Source organism: Myotis davidii, unplaced genomic scaffold, assembly GCF_000327345.1.
Source record: "Myotis davidii unplaced genomic scaffold, ASM32734v1 scaffold820, whole genome shotgun sequence".
Classification (NCBI taxonomy): Eukaryota; Metazoa; Chordata; class Mammalia; order Chiroptera; family Vespertilionidae; genus Myotis; species Myotis davidii.
Window position 1 is genome coordinate 94,811 of NW_006291981.1, and position 19,270 is coordinate 114,080.

A 19,270-nucleotide genomic window follows, 5' to 3' on the forward strand; every position below is an offset into this window, starting at 1 on the left:
CCGCTCGGCCCGCAGGCCGGCTGCAGGTGCCATGCGGGAGGGCCATCCTGACTTGGAGCGTGTTCGAGCGGTGGCAGTGGGAGCCAGACGAGGACTGCGCCCTCCATCTTGCCTTGGGTCCTCCATTTTGGGACAGAGCCGTGTGCGCCCTCCATCTTGCCTTGGGTCCTCCATTTTGGGACAGAGCCGTGTGCGCCCTCCATCTTGCCTTGGGTCCTCCATTTTGGGACAGAGCCGTGTGCGCCCTCCATCTTGCCTTGGGTCCTCCATTTTGGGACAGAGCCGTGTGCGCCCTCCATCTTGCCTTGGGTCCTCCATTTTGGGACAGAGCCGTGTGCGCCCTCCATCTTGCCTTGGGTCCTCCATTTTGGGACAGAGCCGTGTGCGCCCTCCATCTTGCCTTGGGTCCTCCATTTTGGGACAGTGCCATGTGCTTCTTCACCGGAAAAAGCCGTTGCTAGACCCACCCAGGATTTCTCTGGACTAACCAATAATAATCAAGGGAAGTGCACGCCATCACTATGACCACATCCTGTACCGACTCACGCCTGGCCAATCAGCGGGGCCCACAGTCCCCTCTCTTGCCCTCATTCCATCCCCCTGTATAACCCCCTGTCCCATCAGGCCTCGGTCTCTCGGCCAGTGGACTTTCCGCTGTGTCGGTGGGTCTGGTGAACTGGGAGCGCAACCCGGCTTGCATTAAAGACTCTTTGCTTTTGCATCGGACTGACTGGCTCCCTGGGGGTCTTGGGAACTTTGAAATCTGGGCACAACAGGTACCTAGTTTATGGTGTTAGGAGGATGCACCTGGATGGCCACAGAAAGTAGAAAACTGACTACAAGAGCTCAATAATGTTAGCCCTGAAGAAGTAATGTATCTTTTTTTTTTTTTATGGAACTCCCATCTGACCCAGTGATCCCACTTCTGGGAATATATCCCAAGAAACTAGAACCACCAATCAGAAAGGATATGTGCATCCCTATGTTCATAGCAGCACAATTTACCATAGCTAAGGTTTGGAACCAGTTTAAGTGCCCATCAGCAAATAAGTGCATTATAAAACTGTGGTACATCTACACAATGGAATGAGGGTGGAGGTAAGGGGAAGAGGTCAACCAAAGGACTTGTGTGCATGCATATAAGCCTAACTAATGGACACAGACAACAGGGGGGTGAGGGCATGAGTGGGGGAATGGGGGGATAAGGATACATATGTAATACCTTAATAAAGAGAGAAAAATAATTTATAGATATTTTTCTACTAAAAATAGTATATTTTCCCCATTTCTCTATCTAGTTGCTTATTACTAGGCCAATAAAACAAATTAATGTTATATTTCTATCTTATATTCATACAGAATTCTGTTATTGTGGTCCCTAGTTTTGTAGATAAATGAAATAAACATCAGCAAATGAAAATCAAAAAAAAAAAAAGTAATGTAAGCTCCTCAGCTCCAGGCTGTAAGCTCCTCAACTCAGCTTTTTCGTTCTTGTGGCTCCATCACTACCTCAGCTATCTGACAGCACTGTCCAGTAGAACTTTCCAGTGTGGTAGCCACTAGCCACATGCAGTTATTGAGCACTTGAAATGTGGTTAGTACAGTTTTGGAACTGAATTTTTTATTTTACTTAATTTTAATAAATTTAGATAGTCACCTGTGGCTAGTGGCTACCATACGGGTCAGCAAATGCTTGTTGAGTGGAAAAAAGAATGAATGCATAGTATATGGGTCCGGGTCGGAGAGAATGATGAATTGAGAGAAGTGGGAAATACAGAGGAGGAAGAGAACAGTGGGCTCAAGAGTGATAAATGCCCTAAAAGGCTATCCATTCTAACCCATCCAGTGCTCGCATTCCTTCTCGTTGCATTATATTCAGAAAATCTTGTACCCATTGGTCCTTAGCTCCTTGGTGCTAATCACTCTACCCTAAAGAATCCAGCCACGTTGTTATTGTGGCTGTCTTTTCCCCAGAGCTTTCCATTTTCAGAGCCAAATAGCTCTTCATAATACAACTTGCCAGTGGTGTTTTGTTAGCAAAGCTGCTCAGCTTCACCTATGAGAGGAGTCATCCTGTACCTGTACCTGCCTGTTGTGAGGGTTAGGATGGTGTGTGCAGAGGAACTCAGCATGTGCCCGACATTTTAGAAGTGCTCAATACATATGTGTTATTGTTGACAAAGAAACATGCTTTGAGAATCGTGAGATTTATTTTAGTCAAACAGGCCTATAGGGAGAAAGCAAAGAGGAAGGGTGCTCTCTGAAAAACAAGGGACTTGATAGAGTTACAGCATGAAGTTAACGAGATCAAGATGGTGAATTGTACACACTGGCACACTAATGACTATTATAACTTAGAGGAATAAGCCCAATTTCTTAAAACATTCTAACAAGTGCAGGTTTCTATAACAAACATAGTAAATTTATTTTCTCACAACAAACATGAGAAATAGGATTTGGGGGAAATCCTATCTTCGAGGTAAGTATTACATTCTGTTAGGAAATATACATTTAAAAAGCAAATTCCCTGCCCTGGTGATGTTGCTCAATGGTTAGAGCGTCAGCCAGCACAAAGAAGGGTCTCGGCTTCAATTCTTGGTCAAAGACATGACCCGTGCCTGGGTTACAGGTTAGATCCCGGGGGTGGTGGGATGGGGGGCAGGGTTGCGTGCAGGAGGCAATCAATCGATGCTTCTCTCTCTCTGTACCCCTCCACTCTCTAAAATATCAATGGAAAAAATATCCTCAGGTGAGGATTAACAACAACTAGAAAGAGTACACTGGCTGAATAAATGTGGTACATAATACTTGTAGCAGCCTTGAAAGATTGAATATAGTGAGCTCTCAGTAAGTATCAATGAATAAATCAGTAGGTCAAGGGTCAAAAGTAATTTTCCATACTGTTTGGTTCATTCATTCAGAAGTATTCTATGGGAATATGATGGTGAGCACAAACAGACCCAGGTAATTTAGTCACAAAACACACAGTCTATTAAAGAGATTAATTTTTACAAATTTCAAAAAAGGGTAAAAGTAGTATGAGTTGTTAAGAAAAAGGACACTGTTACAAGGTTCTAGGATGATTTGACCTAGTCTAGATCTAGAGTAAATAAATGTATTACATGTGTATATTAGTAAGTACATTGAAAAGATTAGGTTGGACCTATGCCAAATCTAACAAAGGCTCTTGGTTGTAAAGACATTATGTGTGATTTATACTCTTTACATGACATCTCTGTATTATTTGGAATTTTCTTACAATAAGCTCTGGTAATCAGATAAAGCTATAGCGCTATATATATCTTAAGTTCAGATAAATAGCTTTCACACTATTTTGGTGATTCTCAAAAGGTTGGGGAAAGGGTGAATCTGCATGCTTGTTTGAAAGGGAAAAAAAGTGGTAGAGCTAGAACTACTGGGCAGTATTCTTAGTGGCCCAGCCCCAAAAATTCCCCTAGTGCTGTGGTCGGCAAACCGCGGCTCGCGAGCCACATGCGGCTCTTTGGCCCCTTGAGTGTGGCTCTTCCACAAAATACCATGTGTGGGTGTGCACGTACAGTGCGATTGAAACTTTGTGGCCCATGCGCAGAAGTCGGTATTTTGTGGAAGAGCTGGTATTTTGTTCACTGAGTGCACTTACCTCCCAGTTAGTTGATGAGTCGCTAATCTAGACATTGCTGTTTAGAGACTTTTCAGAAGTAATTAAGTCTGTAATCAGTTGACTTTAAATTAGAGAGATCATTATAGATGGGCCTGACCTAATCAGGTGAGCACCTCAACTAAGAGATTGAAGCAGAAGACACTTCTGCTTGCCTGCGATGAGCGAATGACCACGTGAACTGCCCTGTGGCAAGGCCCTGAGCACAGCCTCTAGGAGCTGAGAGCAGTCCTCACCAACAGCCAACAAGGAAATGGGGACCCAGACCTACACAAACTGAATCCTGCCAACAACCATGGCACTTGCCGAGGACCCAGCCCTCAGATGAGGTCACAGCCAGGGCCAACACCTTGGTGTCAGTCTCATGAGCCCTCACCCACACCCAGACTCCTGACCACAGGAGCTGAGATAATACATGTGTGTTGTTTTAAGTAAGTTTGTGATAATTTGTTATTTTGGGAATCAAAATTGCTTATCACCTGCCACCTGGTATACTTGTCTCCAACCTGATACCTAGGAATTTTTTAAAAAATGTTTTTGCTTAGAAATGCTCTACTGTCCTTTAAGGAACTAGATAATGAAATAAAACTTGTGTCCAGGACAACTATGTTTCATTAATGTCCTCTTGCCCAGAAACTTTGTTTTCTCTCATCAGTGCAAAGCAACTATACAACATTGACCTTTCCAGAAATACTTGTGTCAGTCTTTCCTGGAGGTGTAACTAAAATGGCTGTGAGCATTTTCTGCCCTCTCTCAGCAGCGTCACCTGCAGAGCACGTGTGGACTGTTCTGTGCATGAAGCTCTCCAACAGGTGGGCTGTGATCAGCCTTGAAACCTGGCAGTAGTACTCCACCTCACTGCGTATGAGAACCACCTGGAGAACTTTAAAAGCACTGATTCCCAGGCTCTTGCCCCAGACCTACTAGTACTGAATCAAAGTTTCTGGGGTTGGGCCAAAACAGTAGTTTCAAAAAGCTTCCAGGTGATTCTAACGTGCTGCAAGGATGAGAAACTGCTGGCGCTTACAGCAGGACTTCTCCAATGTCAGTGTGGGTACAATGCAAGCCCCCTGGTCTTATTAAATGCTGGTTAAGTCCAGCAGGGCTGGGGTGGGCTCGAGATGCAGATTTCTAGCTCCCAGGGATGCAAGTGCTGCTGGGTCTGGCCGTGCTCTGAGTAGGGAGGGCTTATGGGCTGGCTTTTCCAGTTATGCATGGGAGTCTTCCCTCTGCTGCTGCTTCTGCCCTGCCCTCACGTTTTCCTCCTTTTCTCTCCCCTCTCCTCCCTGGATGTTGTTTTCTTCCTAGGACCCTCCTCATTCTCTTTTAATTACATAATTGGGGTCAAAATCTAAAGTCGTACTCTCAGGAAAAGTCTTAAACTCTTTACATAAAGCCTGGACGCTTCACACAAGTGAATAATTATCTCATTCATTTTAAATAAGGTACTTCACATTAATTATTAACTTGTAATGGCCAGTTATTTTTCATTTCTAAAAACCCCCCAACCAAGATAAAATAAGAATTTTTACTTAGAGGAAAGAAAATTACATCATAAACTGCAATTGAGTATGGAATTGATGGTTTGCACCCACTCCTTTTAGAGTATGAAGCTGAGCTGCCTCCCTTCCCAGAGGGATACAAAATCAAACAAGAAGCCATGATTACCGTGAGTATTGCCCCACCTGAGCCTTCAATGAAAAGCTCTCAAGTGAGAACAGTACTGATAGCTGGGGACTGTCACACAGTGTCATGAGTTAGGAAAGACACTGGAGCTAGAACCAGGAACATGGGCCAGTCCTAGCTCTGCTTCTAACAGTGTGACTTGAAGGGCACTTCATGACCTCTTAGGCCTCAGTTTCCACATCTGTTAAATGGATCGGGTAATGCTAGACTAATTCACAGTGCCTCTGTGTGGCTCAAATGAGATCCTGGGTAAGAAAGGCCTTTACAGTGGAGTCACCACATGTCCATGTTGGGGACAGTTGCAGAGAGCGCAGTTTTCCCCAGGCGTGCCCCAGCAGGCAAGAAGACACCTGCATTAAGGAACGAGGGCGAGAACAGCAGCCTGGAAGAGGCCCTCACGCAGTCTGCTTGGAGCAAATAGGAACTTAATGGAGTTTAAAATAAAGCAAGACCCTGCGAGATGAAGGGACTTCAGCAGAGTCACAGGAATGGACCCAAACCTAAGACTAGATTTTCAGTCCATTACTACAGCTGCTGCTGTCACAGAACCTTGTCTAAGAACTGTCTTGGCCTGGGATTGTTCTTTTTTCAAGGCGTCCTGTTCTTGCTTTATGGATGCACTGTTTCTCACATTTCTCTGCAGACACTAACCACAGTCCCTTCCCTGAATTATTTGTGCTTCTTCCCAGGTCAGTTGTTCTTTGTAGATCTTGATCTTTGTCGTTTATGCTGTTGATGTTCTTTATCTGTGTGGGAAGCTTTGACTGTTTATTCAGAAATTAAAATGGGGGTCTGAGTGGATTTTTCTATCTAGCTGGTATGGTTTTCTTCTACTGTTGTGCAGATAGGTTTGTTTTCTAGATACATCTGTTCTGTGAGTAGAATCACTGGCTGAGCGCTCACGGGGAGTGCCTGACACTGGAAGACTTTTATTCAGGGTCCGCAGGCAGGGAGCCTCCAAATGAATGGTCCATTGTTTTTAATCTTTTGACCACCAGCATGGCACCCTGAGTAGTTCTACTCCTTCCAAGGCTGTTTTTTAGATTTGTTTTTAGAAGAGCCATTGGAAAGGAGAGCTGGATAGAAAATGCTGCTGTGAGCCTAGCTTTATACATATTGAGGGGGCAGAAGCAAGCAGAGGGGAAATGTGGGCAGCAGACCAGTGGAGGCCCAGCCAGATTTTCACTTAACCCTCTTGTTCATTACCATCCCCTTTTCATTCTCACCCTCTGAAGACTTGAACCCTGAGCATGAAGCCCTTGGGAATCCTGGTGGGAAGATGGACTCCCGTCCTCCAGGCAGTTTCAGACTGTGGATTCTGGGCGGCTGCTTTCCCTCTCTCTTACCTGATGACAACATTAATTCCTGTTTCTTCTGGAAATGTTGGCACATCTCTCATCCACTGATGGTCCTCATATTCTTCTATTAGAGGAGTACTCTTCGTTTGCTATTTATGGTCTCAGGAGGGAAGAAATATAAGACTTGTGCTTACTATGCCCCCTAGAACGTAAAGTCTGATGCAGAATTGTATTCCTGTGTTAGGTTATAAAAGAAAATGCAATTATTTAAGCTACAGTGGGGCCTTGACTTACGATTGTCCCGACTAACGAGTTTTTTGAGATACCAGCTGTCTCTCGGCCGATTTTTTGCATTGAGTTGATAGAGTAATTTGAGTTAATGAGCTCCTTAACAAGCTCGGTCTTGGAACAAATTAAACTCGTAAGTCAAGGCCCCACTGTATTTATATGAATTGATTTTCCCCACTCCTGCAGGTTTCACCGATGGAAGAAACACTTTTCCGTGGCTTCAGTGCAGAGCACCGTTACCCATTTCCTCAATGGGCCACAGACTCACACATACCTTGCACTCAAATCAAATTGGAAACAATTGATCCCAAAACCTGTAAGTAAGGAAGATTTCCTCTTTCCTAGTTTGGAGTTTGTAACATTGCAAAACCACAAGGTGGGGTTGGGATGGACAGACAGAGAGACTACGTAAATAACAAATGTGTTCTTGTTTTAATTATTAAAAGAAGTAGCCTTGTTCCATTGATTTATCTTTAAGGTTGAAATATAATGATGATAAGTAGCTAGCATACTCTGATTCTGTGTTAAATACAGAAGGGCAAAAATGTGAGAAGTAGAAGAAAATACCATGCTGCCCTGCTTTGTGGGTTGAAGCCAGAGACGTAGGCCTCCTGCCTGTGCCCCAGTTCCTCTGGGCCTCCTGGGGCCAGGACCTCTCCTACTGCTTTGTTCTGTTCTCTCTGCTTTGGGACTTGGCAATCAGCGCCATCATTACCGTGGCCATGGGGCTCTCTCCACTGTACCCTCTGTTCCTCTCTGACTTTAGTTCCCCCCACGTCCTGTGCTCATTTCCCCAGCCTCACTGGCCTGGCTGTGCCTGTGGCTCTGGCCCTGTGTAGTGCCTGGCCTGAACCCTCAGTGGACCACAGAGGTGCCCCACTCAGCAGCCTCAAGTAATACTAAAGGCCATGTTATTTCCTGGACAGCTCTTTTTCTGGTTCAGAAGTAAATGTTTCTCCCAGATTAACTTGGTCATAAACCCTGAGAAAGAAGACACCTACTAAAAGGGTTCCCAATAGCTAGCTGGGCTCAGATGATAAAAGCAGAATCCAGCCGCCATTGCTAAACAGGGGGCCGCTCACACAAGTCATGCTTTAGGGAGAAGATTGCACTGGAATGCCTACCTCCACCCTGAACTGCCTACCTGCACTGTTTCTGCTAACCCTTATAAAGGAGTTCCTGGGATCCTATTTCAACCCATAGCACTGAGGCTTTCCCCATCCAACTGGAGCTGTGTAGCCCCCACCAACCAGACCAGCTCTATTCTGACCAATCAGGGCAGTGCCTTTTGGACCAATCAAATGACAAGTATTTGGATCCCTCATTTGCATGAGGACAGACCAATCAGGGATCAGGGTCTGGGACTTCTGTCTATAGAAGCCCCTCTGGCTCTAAGAGCCCACTTTCTCTTTACACAGAAGGCTGAGTGTCCCCAGCTGAGTGGAAACACCAAAGATGTCTCACCTGAACAGTGCAGAGCAGAGCTGTCTAGCCAGAAAGGGACCTGGCCCCAGGCTGCCCCACAGCTATGCTGTATCACAATTGTTTTGCACTGAATCAAGTTTTCTTCACTGCACCCCCAAGGACCATCAGGTTGACAGCCCTTTGGGATCTTCAGCTGGACATCTTATTGTTTGTTTCAGGTTCCCCCAAAGAATATTTGGAAACGTTCATCTTTCCAGTTCTGCTTCCCGGTATAGCGAGCCTGCTTCACCAGGCAAAGAAAGAAAAATGTTTTGAGGTCAGTGGTTTTATTTCTTTACTAGAGGCCCGGTGCACAACATTCGTGCACTGGGAGTGGGGGTGGGTGATCCCCTGTGGGAGCGCACTGACCACCAGGGGGCAGCTCCTGCATTGAGCGTCTGCCCCCTGGTGGTCAGTGTTCATCATAGTGACCCATTGTTCCACTGTTTGGTCAATTTGTATATTAGCCTTTTATTATATAGGATTTGTAAATATTCATTTTTATCATATGATAACTCCTTACCTCAGTACCTTCAAGTGGTTGTTCTCAATACAGTGACCCCTTTGAGAGTGAGAGCCTGTGTTTAGGGTCACTCAGCTCTAGCCCTGGCATGGAGTTGTGCACACACATGCCCTACCCTCTGCTGGCCACTGGTTCTGGGGGGTTACTTGCCAGGTTTCTTGGGCCTACTCTCTGGTTTGTTACTCCTTAGCTTTTCTCCTGTGTTGGATTCATCAGCCTACCTCTGGCCTCTCCCTCCTTCCCTTCATGCCAAATGCCATGCATGGACCTTGCTTCAGGAGAGGCCTGCCGAGCAAGTACTCATACGTACTGGTCATCGTCCCACTGCAGCCAGTCACCTGTGTGAGTTGAGTCCCAGTCCTGGCACAGCCCCACATAAATACCTTTAGAGACTCCCTCTTTTCTGCATGTGACAGGACATGCTGGCCATGTGTGTTCCCTGCACTGTTAGAATACTAGAGTTTTGGGTGACCCACATGGAAAGAATAAAATAGCAACAACATTTAATATTGACCAAGCACTTGGCAAAATGATACTAAAAAAAAAAAAAAGGCAGTAACCACAGTGCAAATCCAGTCTGTTTGATGGCCCCAGGGTCTTGAAAACTTAAAGCACTCCCGGTAATGGTGTCACCACTTGGTTGCCCCTCAGTGCAGGCTCTCTGTCTGACAAGAAGGGGATCCTGCCCTGATGGCACTTCTGCAACTGAGGAGACAATATTTGGATATTATTCTAGAAGAAATGCTTAGTTTTGAGACCTGGGTGAATTCAAAGGGAACCTCCATCCTGCCTCATTCCCCTGACTTGCCAACACAGACCAGGTCCTGAGGGAACCAGGGAAGACCACCTTGGACTAACAGCAGGGGGTGCTCTGCTCAAGGAGAGTAAACAGAGGAGGCTCCAGGCCTAAGGCTCCCTTCACCTGCTGGTTCACTGCGCTGTGATGACTGTACTGGGACGAGTGTTACAGAGCCGTGTCCCTGAGCACTTGCCCTCTGAGGTCCGCACTGGTCAGATCTTCTCATTTCCCCTCCCGCACCCTCTAAGCCAGAGCCCCTTCACATCAATGCCCTTTTAGGAAGGAGGCCCCTGGAACTCAGAGAAGTTGAATATTACCTACAATAGCCCACCTAGTAAGCCACGAAGCACATCTTCAACCAAGGCCAGGTGCTACTGGGGCCTGGGCTTTCATCCCTCCCAAGTAATGGGAGGCGGAGGCTGTCCAAGAGAAAATCCCGGGTTTTCATTCATAGCCATTTTCTGGAGGACAGATTGCAAGTTGCCTTAGGTTATAAAATCTGAACTGCTTCTAATTCTTATGTATTTTTCATTTGCTCATTTGGCTTTCCCTGACAACTTAACTCTTGTCCCCTACTCAAAACTGACCTTCCTCTCCCCTGTGGTATTAAACAGGGTTTGGGTGTGGCCAGGTGTGTGGGAGTGAGACCAGAGGCCAAGCGCAGAGCCCTCAGCCTGGCCTGCCATTGTCAGATGGCCTTGTCTTTGGCTTTAGGACCTACTGCTAAATAAGGGAGACCTCACAAATCACATTTCAGGAAACTTTTATTTTAATCTTGCTGTTGGCCAAAGTATGTTCAGTGTGCTGTTCCTTTTATTGGACTGCACAAAGGATGGAATGCAATAATTAAACAATGAAATGAGCACAAGCGAATAACTTGTGATTAAATCATCCAAGTTCAGTTCTATTCAGTATATGTTTATAAGCCCTACTGTGTGCTGATCACAGGGTCAGGTCTGGGGCACGGAAGGGACAAAATACGGCCCTGCCCTCAAGAAAACCAGCCTGGTAGTGAAGGATAATAGTGAACTAAGGTTGTTTTTAACTTTTTGTCCTCTAAAATAAGAACAGATGTGGCAAAACAAGTAGAGTGGATCTGATCAGAATTCACTTCTAGACCATAGGGCAGCTATATTCAATTGTGCAGCCTTTATGCAAGTGTATTCAGCTGTGATTCTTCTCATTTATAACCTTTCCAAGGACACAAAAATCAGCTAAAAGGGCAATGTTGAAAATTTCACATTGAGCCTGGCTGGCATGGCTCCATGGTTGAGCTTCAACCCAGGAACCAGGAGGTTATGTTTCAATTCCCAGTCAGGCACATGTCCGGGTTGCAGGTTGGGGGCTCAATCCCCACTGGGGGTGGTGCAGGAGGCAGCCAATCAATGATTCTCTCTCATCATTGATGTTTCTATCTCTCTCTCCCTCTGCCTTCCTCTCTTAAATCAATAAAAATATTTTTTAAACAAAAAAGATTTCACATTGAGGGTTGCATATCTAATGTCTACCCATCAATAATTTTGTAACAAGGGGTAGAGTTTTAGCCTCTAGACCAGGGGTGGCAAACTTTTTGACTCGAGGGCCACAATGGGTTCTTAAACTGGACTGGAGGGCCGGAACAAAAGCATGGATGGAGCGTTTGTGTGAACTAATATAAATTCAAAGTAAACATCATTACATAAAAGGGTACGGTCTTTTTTTTCAATAGTTTTATTCTTTTAAACGGCCGGATCCGGCCCGCGGGCTGTAGTTTGCCCACGGCTGCTCTAGACAATGGTAAAATGCTGTGAAAGAATCAGAGAAATTTCTATTTGTATTGGAGATTAATGAGGGATCCTTGTGTCAACTCTTATTTCCTCTTTGACCTCCCACAGATGTGCTGCCTCTGGGACTAATGAAAATAGTCTGACCACCAGAGCTGCAGGGTACTTGCATGGGGCATTCAGGTTTAAATGATCAAGGAATGTAGAAAATGTGGCTCATTCAAAGGATTAAACTTGCAAGAATTAATAAACTCCAGACAGCCAGGCACACTGGAGTTCAAAATAGACTCTTCCCTTGCAGAGCGTCCTAAGTAATCTCTAAGCCTGTTTCTTATTAAAGGGATAACACAGGTGCTCCTGTGCCTGGGAGGAAGAGGGGACATATTTCATATTTAGTGATGCTCACGGCATCATAATGGGATGTAACTGTCCTGCCACAGTTCCCTTCAGGCTGGGCTGGGCAGCTCAGTATTTTGAATACTACACATAGGCAAGATGGGTAAATTACCATTAACTTATTTTATTTCCTGACTTAGGATTTCTTAACTAAATCTGATTCCCTCCTTTCCATACCTTCCCATCCCCCATTCCATCCTCACCCCACCCCAGCATGTAGTCTTATGGTTATTTTTGTAGGCTTATAATTATACTAGTGGCCCAGTGCATGAAATTTGTGCATATTAAAAGGGGATTAGAGGAAATATTTTAATATTGCTATTTCCCCTTTCTCTAATAGAAGTGTCAGAGATGAAAGGAAATTAGTAAAATGTATATGAAAATAATATATAAGTTTATTAATAAACTGGGCGGGGACGCACGCAGGTAGCATCACGTTAGCACTGGGCAGGCCTGCGTGCACCTCCGCCGGGGGCCACCCCGGGCTGGGCTGCATGGAGGCCCTCCTGGTGATGGCAGTCCCGCCCACCCACTTCTGCTGTGCATGCCTCCTGCTGAGCAGTTGTGACATTATGGCGTCCCAGACAATGTGCATATTCCTCTATTATTATATAGGAGCACTGACATCTCAACATTTGTCAGACCCAAGTGGCACTCCTGTTACCCAGATCTGCACGCAGACTTGCATTTTCTTGATTCAGTTGTTCCTCACACCCTATCATTGGAAATGCATGCTTAAACTGACTGATAACTGGCCAGAATTAATAGCCCAGCATTCTTCTCTGTCTCCACAACTGGACTCCAAATGGCTATTATACAGCAGCATAATTCATTACTTATTGGGGCCATTTAAATTATCTTTTGTGAGAGAGAACAAAGATGGCAGCGTAGGTAAATGCCTGTACTCGCCGCCTCCCATAACCACATCAAAATTACAACTAAAATACAGAATAACCATCATTCAGAACCGCCTGAAATCTGGCTGAATGAAGTCCCACAACTAGAAAAATAAAGAAAAAATCACACTGAAACCCGTAGGAGGGGTGGAATGTGCTGTTTTTTTAATTGGGAGGCCCCCTGTGAGGAGCAAGGGGTCCCAGCCCCACACCACACCCCCATCCCAGGGTTCCAGTGTTGAGGAGAAGTCCCTGTAACTACAGGCTATGAAAACCAATGGAGATTGTGGCTGAGTGACACTAAGGCTGCTGGAGACTGAAGTAGTCGCTCTTAAAGGGCCAGTGCATGAACTTCGCGCTTCCTCTGAGCTCCATTGCTGTGTGACGGCATTGGGGGAACCAGGGACATATGGACAGGAACTGGCATCAGGGCAGGAACTCAGGGCAGCTTTCTCCCAGATGGGGTGGTTGCAGGGGTCGTTGTTCCTGTGCTAGGACCTCCCCTCTCCCAGGGCTGACTAGCAGCCATATCTGAGTTTCCATTAGCATGCCCCAAACCCATCAACAAAAGGTCCAAGACCCAGCACTGGCAGCAGCCTGCCTTGTTTCTCAGAAGGGCCTCACCTGGGCATCTCCAAACCCAATAAAAGTAGCAGCCATCTGCAGATCCCTCTGTAGCTCCTGCCAGGTGGCCCAGGCAGTGGCTGACCTTGCACATTTTAGGAGGCCACAGACCCAGTGCACCCTGTGGACAGCTTCAGACCATAGCAGATTACAACTCTACACATCCACAAGTGACGCACTCAAGGGGTAGACTCAGTGAGCACCAAAGCCCCACTGAAGCAAGTCCTGCTCCAAAGGGTTGTCTCCTGCACAGTTGCTCTTCCACTGTAGACACAACTGGTCCTCACAGCTAATTGGTCTGGAGGCCAGTTCCTCCCAGTGATGCCAACAGCAATCAAGTCTCAACTACAACAAGACTGTGCACATAGTGCACATAGGGGCACACCTAGAGTGCCCAGCTCAAGGGAATGGGGAGGCTGAGCCACTGGGTCCTACAGGGCACCTACTACACAAAGCCACTCTAACAATTCCAGGAGACATAGCAGCTCTACCTAATACATAGAAACGAACACAGGGAAGCAGCCAAAATGCGGAGACAAAACATCACAAAGAAGTGAAAGCAAGCAAACTACTGGATACAGAGTTCAAAACAATGGTTATAGGGTTACCCAAAAATCTTCATGAGACCATCAAAGGTCTTAATAAATAAGAATATCAAAGACATGAACAAAAATAGGCAGAAATTAAGCATACACTAATTGAAGTAAAGAATAATTTACAAGGATTTAAGAGTAGAGTAGTGGATTCTGAGAACCAAATCAACAATTTGGAATATGAGGAAGCAGAAAACACCCAATCAGAAGAACAAAAAGAAAAACGAATCTAAAAATGTGAAGATAGTGCAAGGAGTCTCTGGAACAATTTCTGGTGTACCAACATTTGCATCATGGGGGTGCTTAAACTGCTTAAACAGAAGTAGAAGAGAGAGAGCAAGATATTGAAAACCTATTTGAAGAAATAATGACAGAAAACTTCCCCTACCTGGTGAAAGAAACAGACTTACAAGTCCAGGAAGCACAGAGAGTCCCAAACAAGAGGAACCCAAAGAGGACCACACCAAGACACATCATAATTAAAATGCCAAGAGCAAAAGACAGAGAATCTTAAAAGCAGCAAGAGAAAAACAGTAACCTTCAAGGTAGAGTCCATATGACTGTCAGCTGATTTCTCAACAGAAACTTTGCAGGCCACAAGGGAGTGGCAAGAAATATTCAAAGTGATGAATAGAAAGGACCTACAACCAAGATTACTCTGCCCAGCAAAGCTATCATTTAGAATTGAGGGTCAGATAAAGAGCTTGACAAACAAAATACATATCTATCAACAATTGAATCTAAAAATAAAAAAAAACAAGGAATCTAATGAACAAAATAAACTGGTGAATAAAATAGAATCAGAAGTATGGAAACATGGAACAGACTGATGACTCTCAGAAGGAAGCAGGGAGGGGAAGAGATTACCTATGGACACAGTAGGATGGTGAAGGCCTGGGGCAGGGTGGGAACCAGGTGGAGGGGAGCAAAAGGGGACTGGGAGAAGAGGGACATCTCTAATACTCTGTACAATAAAGATTTAAAAGTAAAAATAATAAAGAAAAAATTTGTAACAGAACATACCAGAGATGTCACATTCAAATACAAATCTTGTTTAATTAGGATAAACTCACTATTAAGAAACAAAGACTGCACTTCACATGTGGCAATGCTGCCTACAGAATCCTTCCAGAAAACTTCCCTTGTACATGCTCTGTGGCTAGTGGAATCTCAGACTCACAGGTAATAAGAATGCTGCTCCGAACAGAGCAGGAACATTACAGACTGGGGTTCTCAGAGCAGGGAGGACAGCCAGTTGTGCACCTACTGCAGGAAAACGCTGCAGAGGCAAACTGGAGGCCTTTGTTCCTGGGCTGGGAAAGGACAAATGGATAACGCAATTCAGATACTTCCGTAACACTGAGACAGCCAGAGTATGACTAGGGACTCTGGGAAGCCTCTAACAGTTAATTCACCAAGCACTAGTATCATATAGTTTAAACCACACAATAAAGAAAAAAAAATTGCTAAATAAATAAATAATTTCTTGAAAGCATTTATATTAGGTTCCTAAAGAATAATTGCTCATTTGTATTTACCCTTTAGCCATTTTTTCTCGCCCTCCTTATTTTGTTTTGTGATATGACAGAGCCCTAATAGTACATAGGAGGGACCCACTAAATATTTGTTGGATAAATGAATGAATATGGTTCTTTAAAAGTCAGGGTCTATTTTCAACATAACAGTTAAGTTATTGAGAACACTTGTCAGTTTTCCATGGCGATTACATAAGAGACAACTTCCTGCCTGTCCCTGCAGTGTCCGGATTTGAAGTAGGCTGCATAGGCTGCGCAGGTCTGTTGGAGTTAGAGCAGAGAAAGGAGCAAGTCCTCCAGGATTGAGGCTGGAACTCAAGAACAGTAGTTTCTAGCACTTTGAGGCTCTCTTCAAGCCCTGCACCTGTAGGCACTCATGGAATCTTCCAGTGATCCTCCAGTGGGTGCTTTTCTTGCCACCATACAGAAGAGGGCTACGCAGCCCCAAGGCTGAGCAAACCAAGATTCACAGCAAGCAGCCTCTTTCCTGAGTCTAGAAGTTTGATCGCTAAACCATGTTGCAGGTTGGCCTAAGGGCTTGCCAAAAGCAGAGACCAGATTCTGACTGGAAAGGGGTCTGGAGGCTGTGCAGGAGAGGAATGAGAAGGTAGGCAGCTCTGGGGCAGTCCCCAGGCCAGACCCTCTGCAGGCCCCAGGGGGCAAGCCCTTCATTTAGGTTGATCTGTAAGTACATGACACTCTAAAAAGATAAGGGAATAAAGCAGAGGGGCGGGGGGAGAGGCACTGCCTGACTGCTGTGCTGTAGAGCACGTGGCCAGGTGCACACATGGCTGGCAAGTGTGTTTGTGTCTGCACACATGTACGGGAGGGGCTTGGGCAGGACCTGGCTTCAGAATCAGCTCCACCATGAACACACTGTGGTTTTCATTTTGATTGATTTAATAACCTGATTTTTTAGTTTATGTCATTTTAATATTATGTCATTTTTAATTTGTCGTTAATTTATGTCATTTTAATATTATGAATTGGATTCAATTAGTTTCATAAATATCCTAATCAAATATAGGGTGTCCCCCCCAAAATGTATACACACTTTAACAGCTGATAGCTCAATTTTGAAAATGAATTTTTTTTTTCTGGTGCACTATTCCCAGAGGTATTGCAATACCAGGTCGATGCATAGACAGAGTAAGTTCCTATTCCAAAAATACATTTAATATAATGTCCTTGGAGAGAGGATGTATCAGATATTAAACTGATAAGAACAGATACTACACTTGATCTTAACCAAAAGGCCGAGAAGTGATGAAATGTACTTTAATAAACACTGTATTTATAAGTATTCAAAGGGTGCATAAATATGTTTGGAGGGACACTCTATAGTTTGCTGATTATTAGACTAGTGGCCCAGTCCATGAAATTCGTGCACGAGGTAGGGGGGTGTCCCTCAACCCAGCCTTCACCCTCTCCAATCTGGGACCCCGTGGGGGATGTTTAACTGCAGGATCGTGCCTATACCGGCAGTCGGACATCCCTCTCACAATCCAGGACTGCTGGCTCCCAACCACTTGCCTGCCTGCCTGAACCCCCCCTAACCACTCCCCTGCCAGCCTGATTGATACCTAACTGCTCCCCTGCTGGCCTGATTGCCCCCAATTGCCTTCTCCTGCCAGCCCAATCGCCCCCAACTGCCCTCCCCGGCCGGCCCAATCGCCCACAACTGCCCTTCCCTGCCGCAATCTGCTTCCTCCACTGGGACCCACTAACTCCGTGTGAGGAGGCGGAGACGCCGGGACCCCCAGGCCTCACCTCGTGGAGTGGCCGCTGGGCCCCGCCTCTGCTGTACGCACGGCCATCTTGTGGCGGTCATCTTGTGGTGGCCATCTTGTGATGATGTGGCACGAGGACCACCTAGGCTTTTATTAGTATAGATAATTAAATCTCATAAATGCTCAGGATAAAATTCAGCTTATTTAATTGTTCTATTTCTTAATTTTTGGAGGAGATCACAATTGGGAGACACCTCCCACATGTGATTTCCAAGAATCATCTCAGCCTTAGCACTAGAAGGAGGCCCTGTGCATTTCATGATATGAATTGAGCAAGTGAAATAGAGGTATTTCACCCTTTCCTAGATGGATGTTTGCAACGATGTGTGAAAAGGTCATAGAGAAGATTTAAGTGGCATGTGTGTGGCATTGAAGTGAGCATCTATAAATGAAGTCAGTGGGCCTTTTAGTTTTGCTGTGAAACTAGCTGGGTGCTAGCAGTGTTTTGTATTTTGTTAAATATATTCTGTAACTGATAAAAAATAGAAAATGATTACTTTGTACAAATAGCTGGTGGAAGTGTACATGTAGGCCAGCTATATATCTGTAAAGGCATTTCCTTTGTGTAGACCAAGCCTGTCAAACTCAAAGGCTAACACGGGCCAAATATACAAGGTGTAAGTGTATGTGGGCCACAAAAAAACAAAAGCTTCAGTTTTCATAGGTTTATTTCAATAGAGACATGCTGAATACAAAGGGCTGAAATAAATGAGTCATCGTTAACATAAAATAGTAGAACATTTTAATAACAATTAATATTTTTTCTTGAACTTTCAACTTACCAGACACTGAATAACTGCACAAATTAATAAGTGTAACACAAACCTATTTTTCTTGTTCTCCGAAAGTGAAATATTTCCTGTTGCACACACCAAACAAGTCAGTCCAAGACTAATGATGTGGCAATCAGCTGCTATAATATTCACTGCTAGTATTAGTGGAGAGAAATGGTGCGCTTGTGTGTAAGGTACATATGGGAAATGAATGTAACACGATGATAGTCATCAGTCATTAGTGAATGTTGTAGTTTTTATTAATAATTATGTATAACAGGATATTGTAAAAACTTAAGTTAGGAAATTTTTATTAAAACGTTTCTTACATACCTTATATTGGGTGGGCTGCAAAAATATTCAGTGTGAGCCACATGTGGCCCATGGGCCACGAGTTTGACATGCTTGGTGTAGACTGACTTATGCAGCATATATACAGCTCTTTTCATGTTTCCATAATGACTCAGGATGGCCAAATTCAGTGGCCTGTTCCAGGGACAGAAAGGAAAGTGGGTCAGAAGCAAAGAGCATGTGCAAGGGATAGGGGAGGGGGCGACCCTGCAGCAGCGACAACATTGCCTGTTTGCCAGTTGCCTAGTTGCTGTGTTGTTGTGGCATAAACTACTTGAACGTTCCATGACTTCAAACAACAATGACGTATTATCTCTGGCCGATTGGGCAGCTCTGCTGTTGGTCTCCCTTGACTGACTCCTGTGGCTGCATTTGGCTGGTGACTGGGCAAGAGGGGAAGGTCCAGTTGCCTCACTCCCGTGTCGGGCCTTGGTGCTGGCTCTTGGTTGAGGCACACAGGTCTCCACATGCCTTTGTCCTGCTGAGGCCAGACCCGTGCCTTCACAGCCTGGTGGTTCCAGGCAGTCTTTCAGGAGGGCAAAGGTGGCAGGGGAAGGCCTGGGGTCCAGAACCCCAAAAGCATCACTTCCACAACAGTCCATTGGTCCAAACATCTCACAAGGCCAGCAGCTCACAAAGCAACTCTTCAGTGGGTGAGGTCTAGACTCCATCTAGAAGTAATAGCAAAGTCACATGTAAAGGGGCCAGGAGGTACAGTTAATCAGGGGCCACTATCATAATTATATATATAGTAACTTCAAAAGTATGTACAGTGGTCATTTATATTACAGTGGACTACCACATAAAGGAGAAGTAAAATAAAAATCAATATC

At 45.0% G+C, this 19,270-nt stretch overlaps 1 protein-coding gene across 2 annotated transcripts in view; it reads left to right on the forward strand.

Moving 5' to 3' along the window:
- The first annotated feature begins 4,880 nt into the window (after positions 1-4,880).
- Positions 4,881-19,270, forward strand: part of IQCK (IQ motif containing K) — a 117,980-nt gene continuing 103,590 nt past the window's right edge. For both annotated transcript variants that reach the window (XM_015565062.1, XM_015565063.1), the window contains exons 1-3: positions 4,881-5,327; positions 7,117-7,246; positions 8,574-8,671. In XM_015565062.1, coding sequence (XP_015420548.1) covers positions 5,319-5,327; positions 7,117-7,246; positions 8,574-8,671 — 237 coding nt within the window. In that variant the 5' untranslated portion in view covers positions 4,881-5,318. The remainder of the gene's footprint in view (positions 5,328-7,116; positions 7,247-8,573; positions 8,672-19,270) is intronic.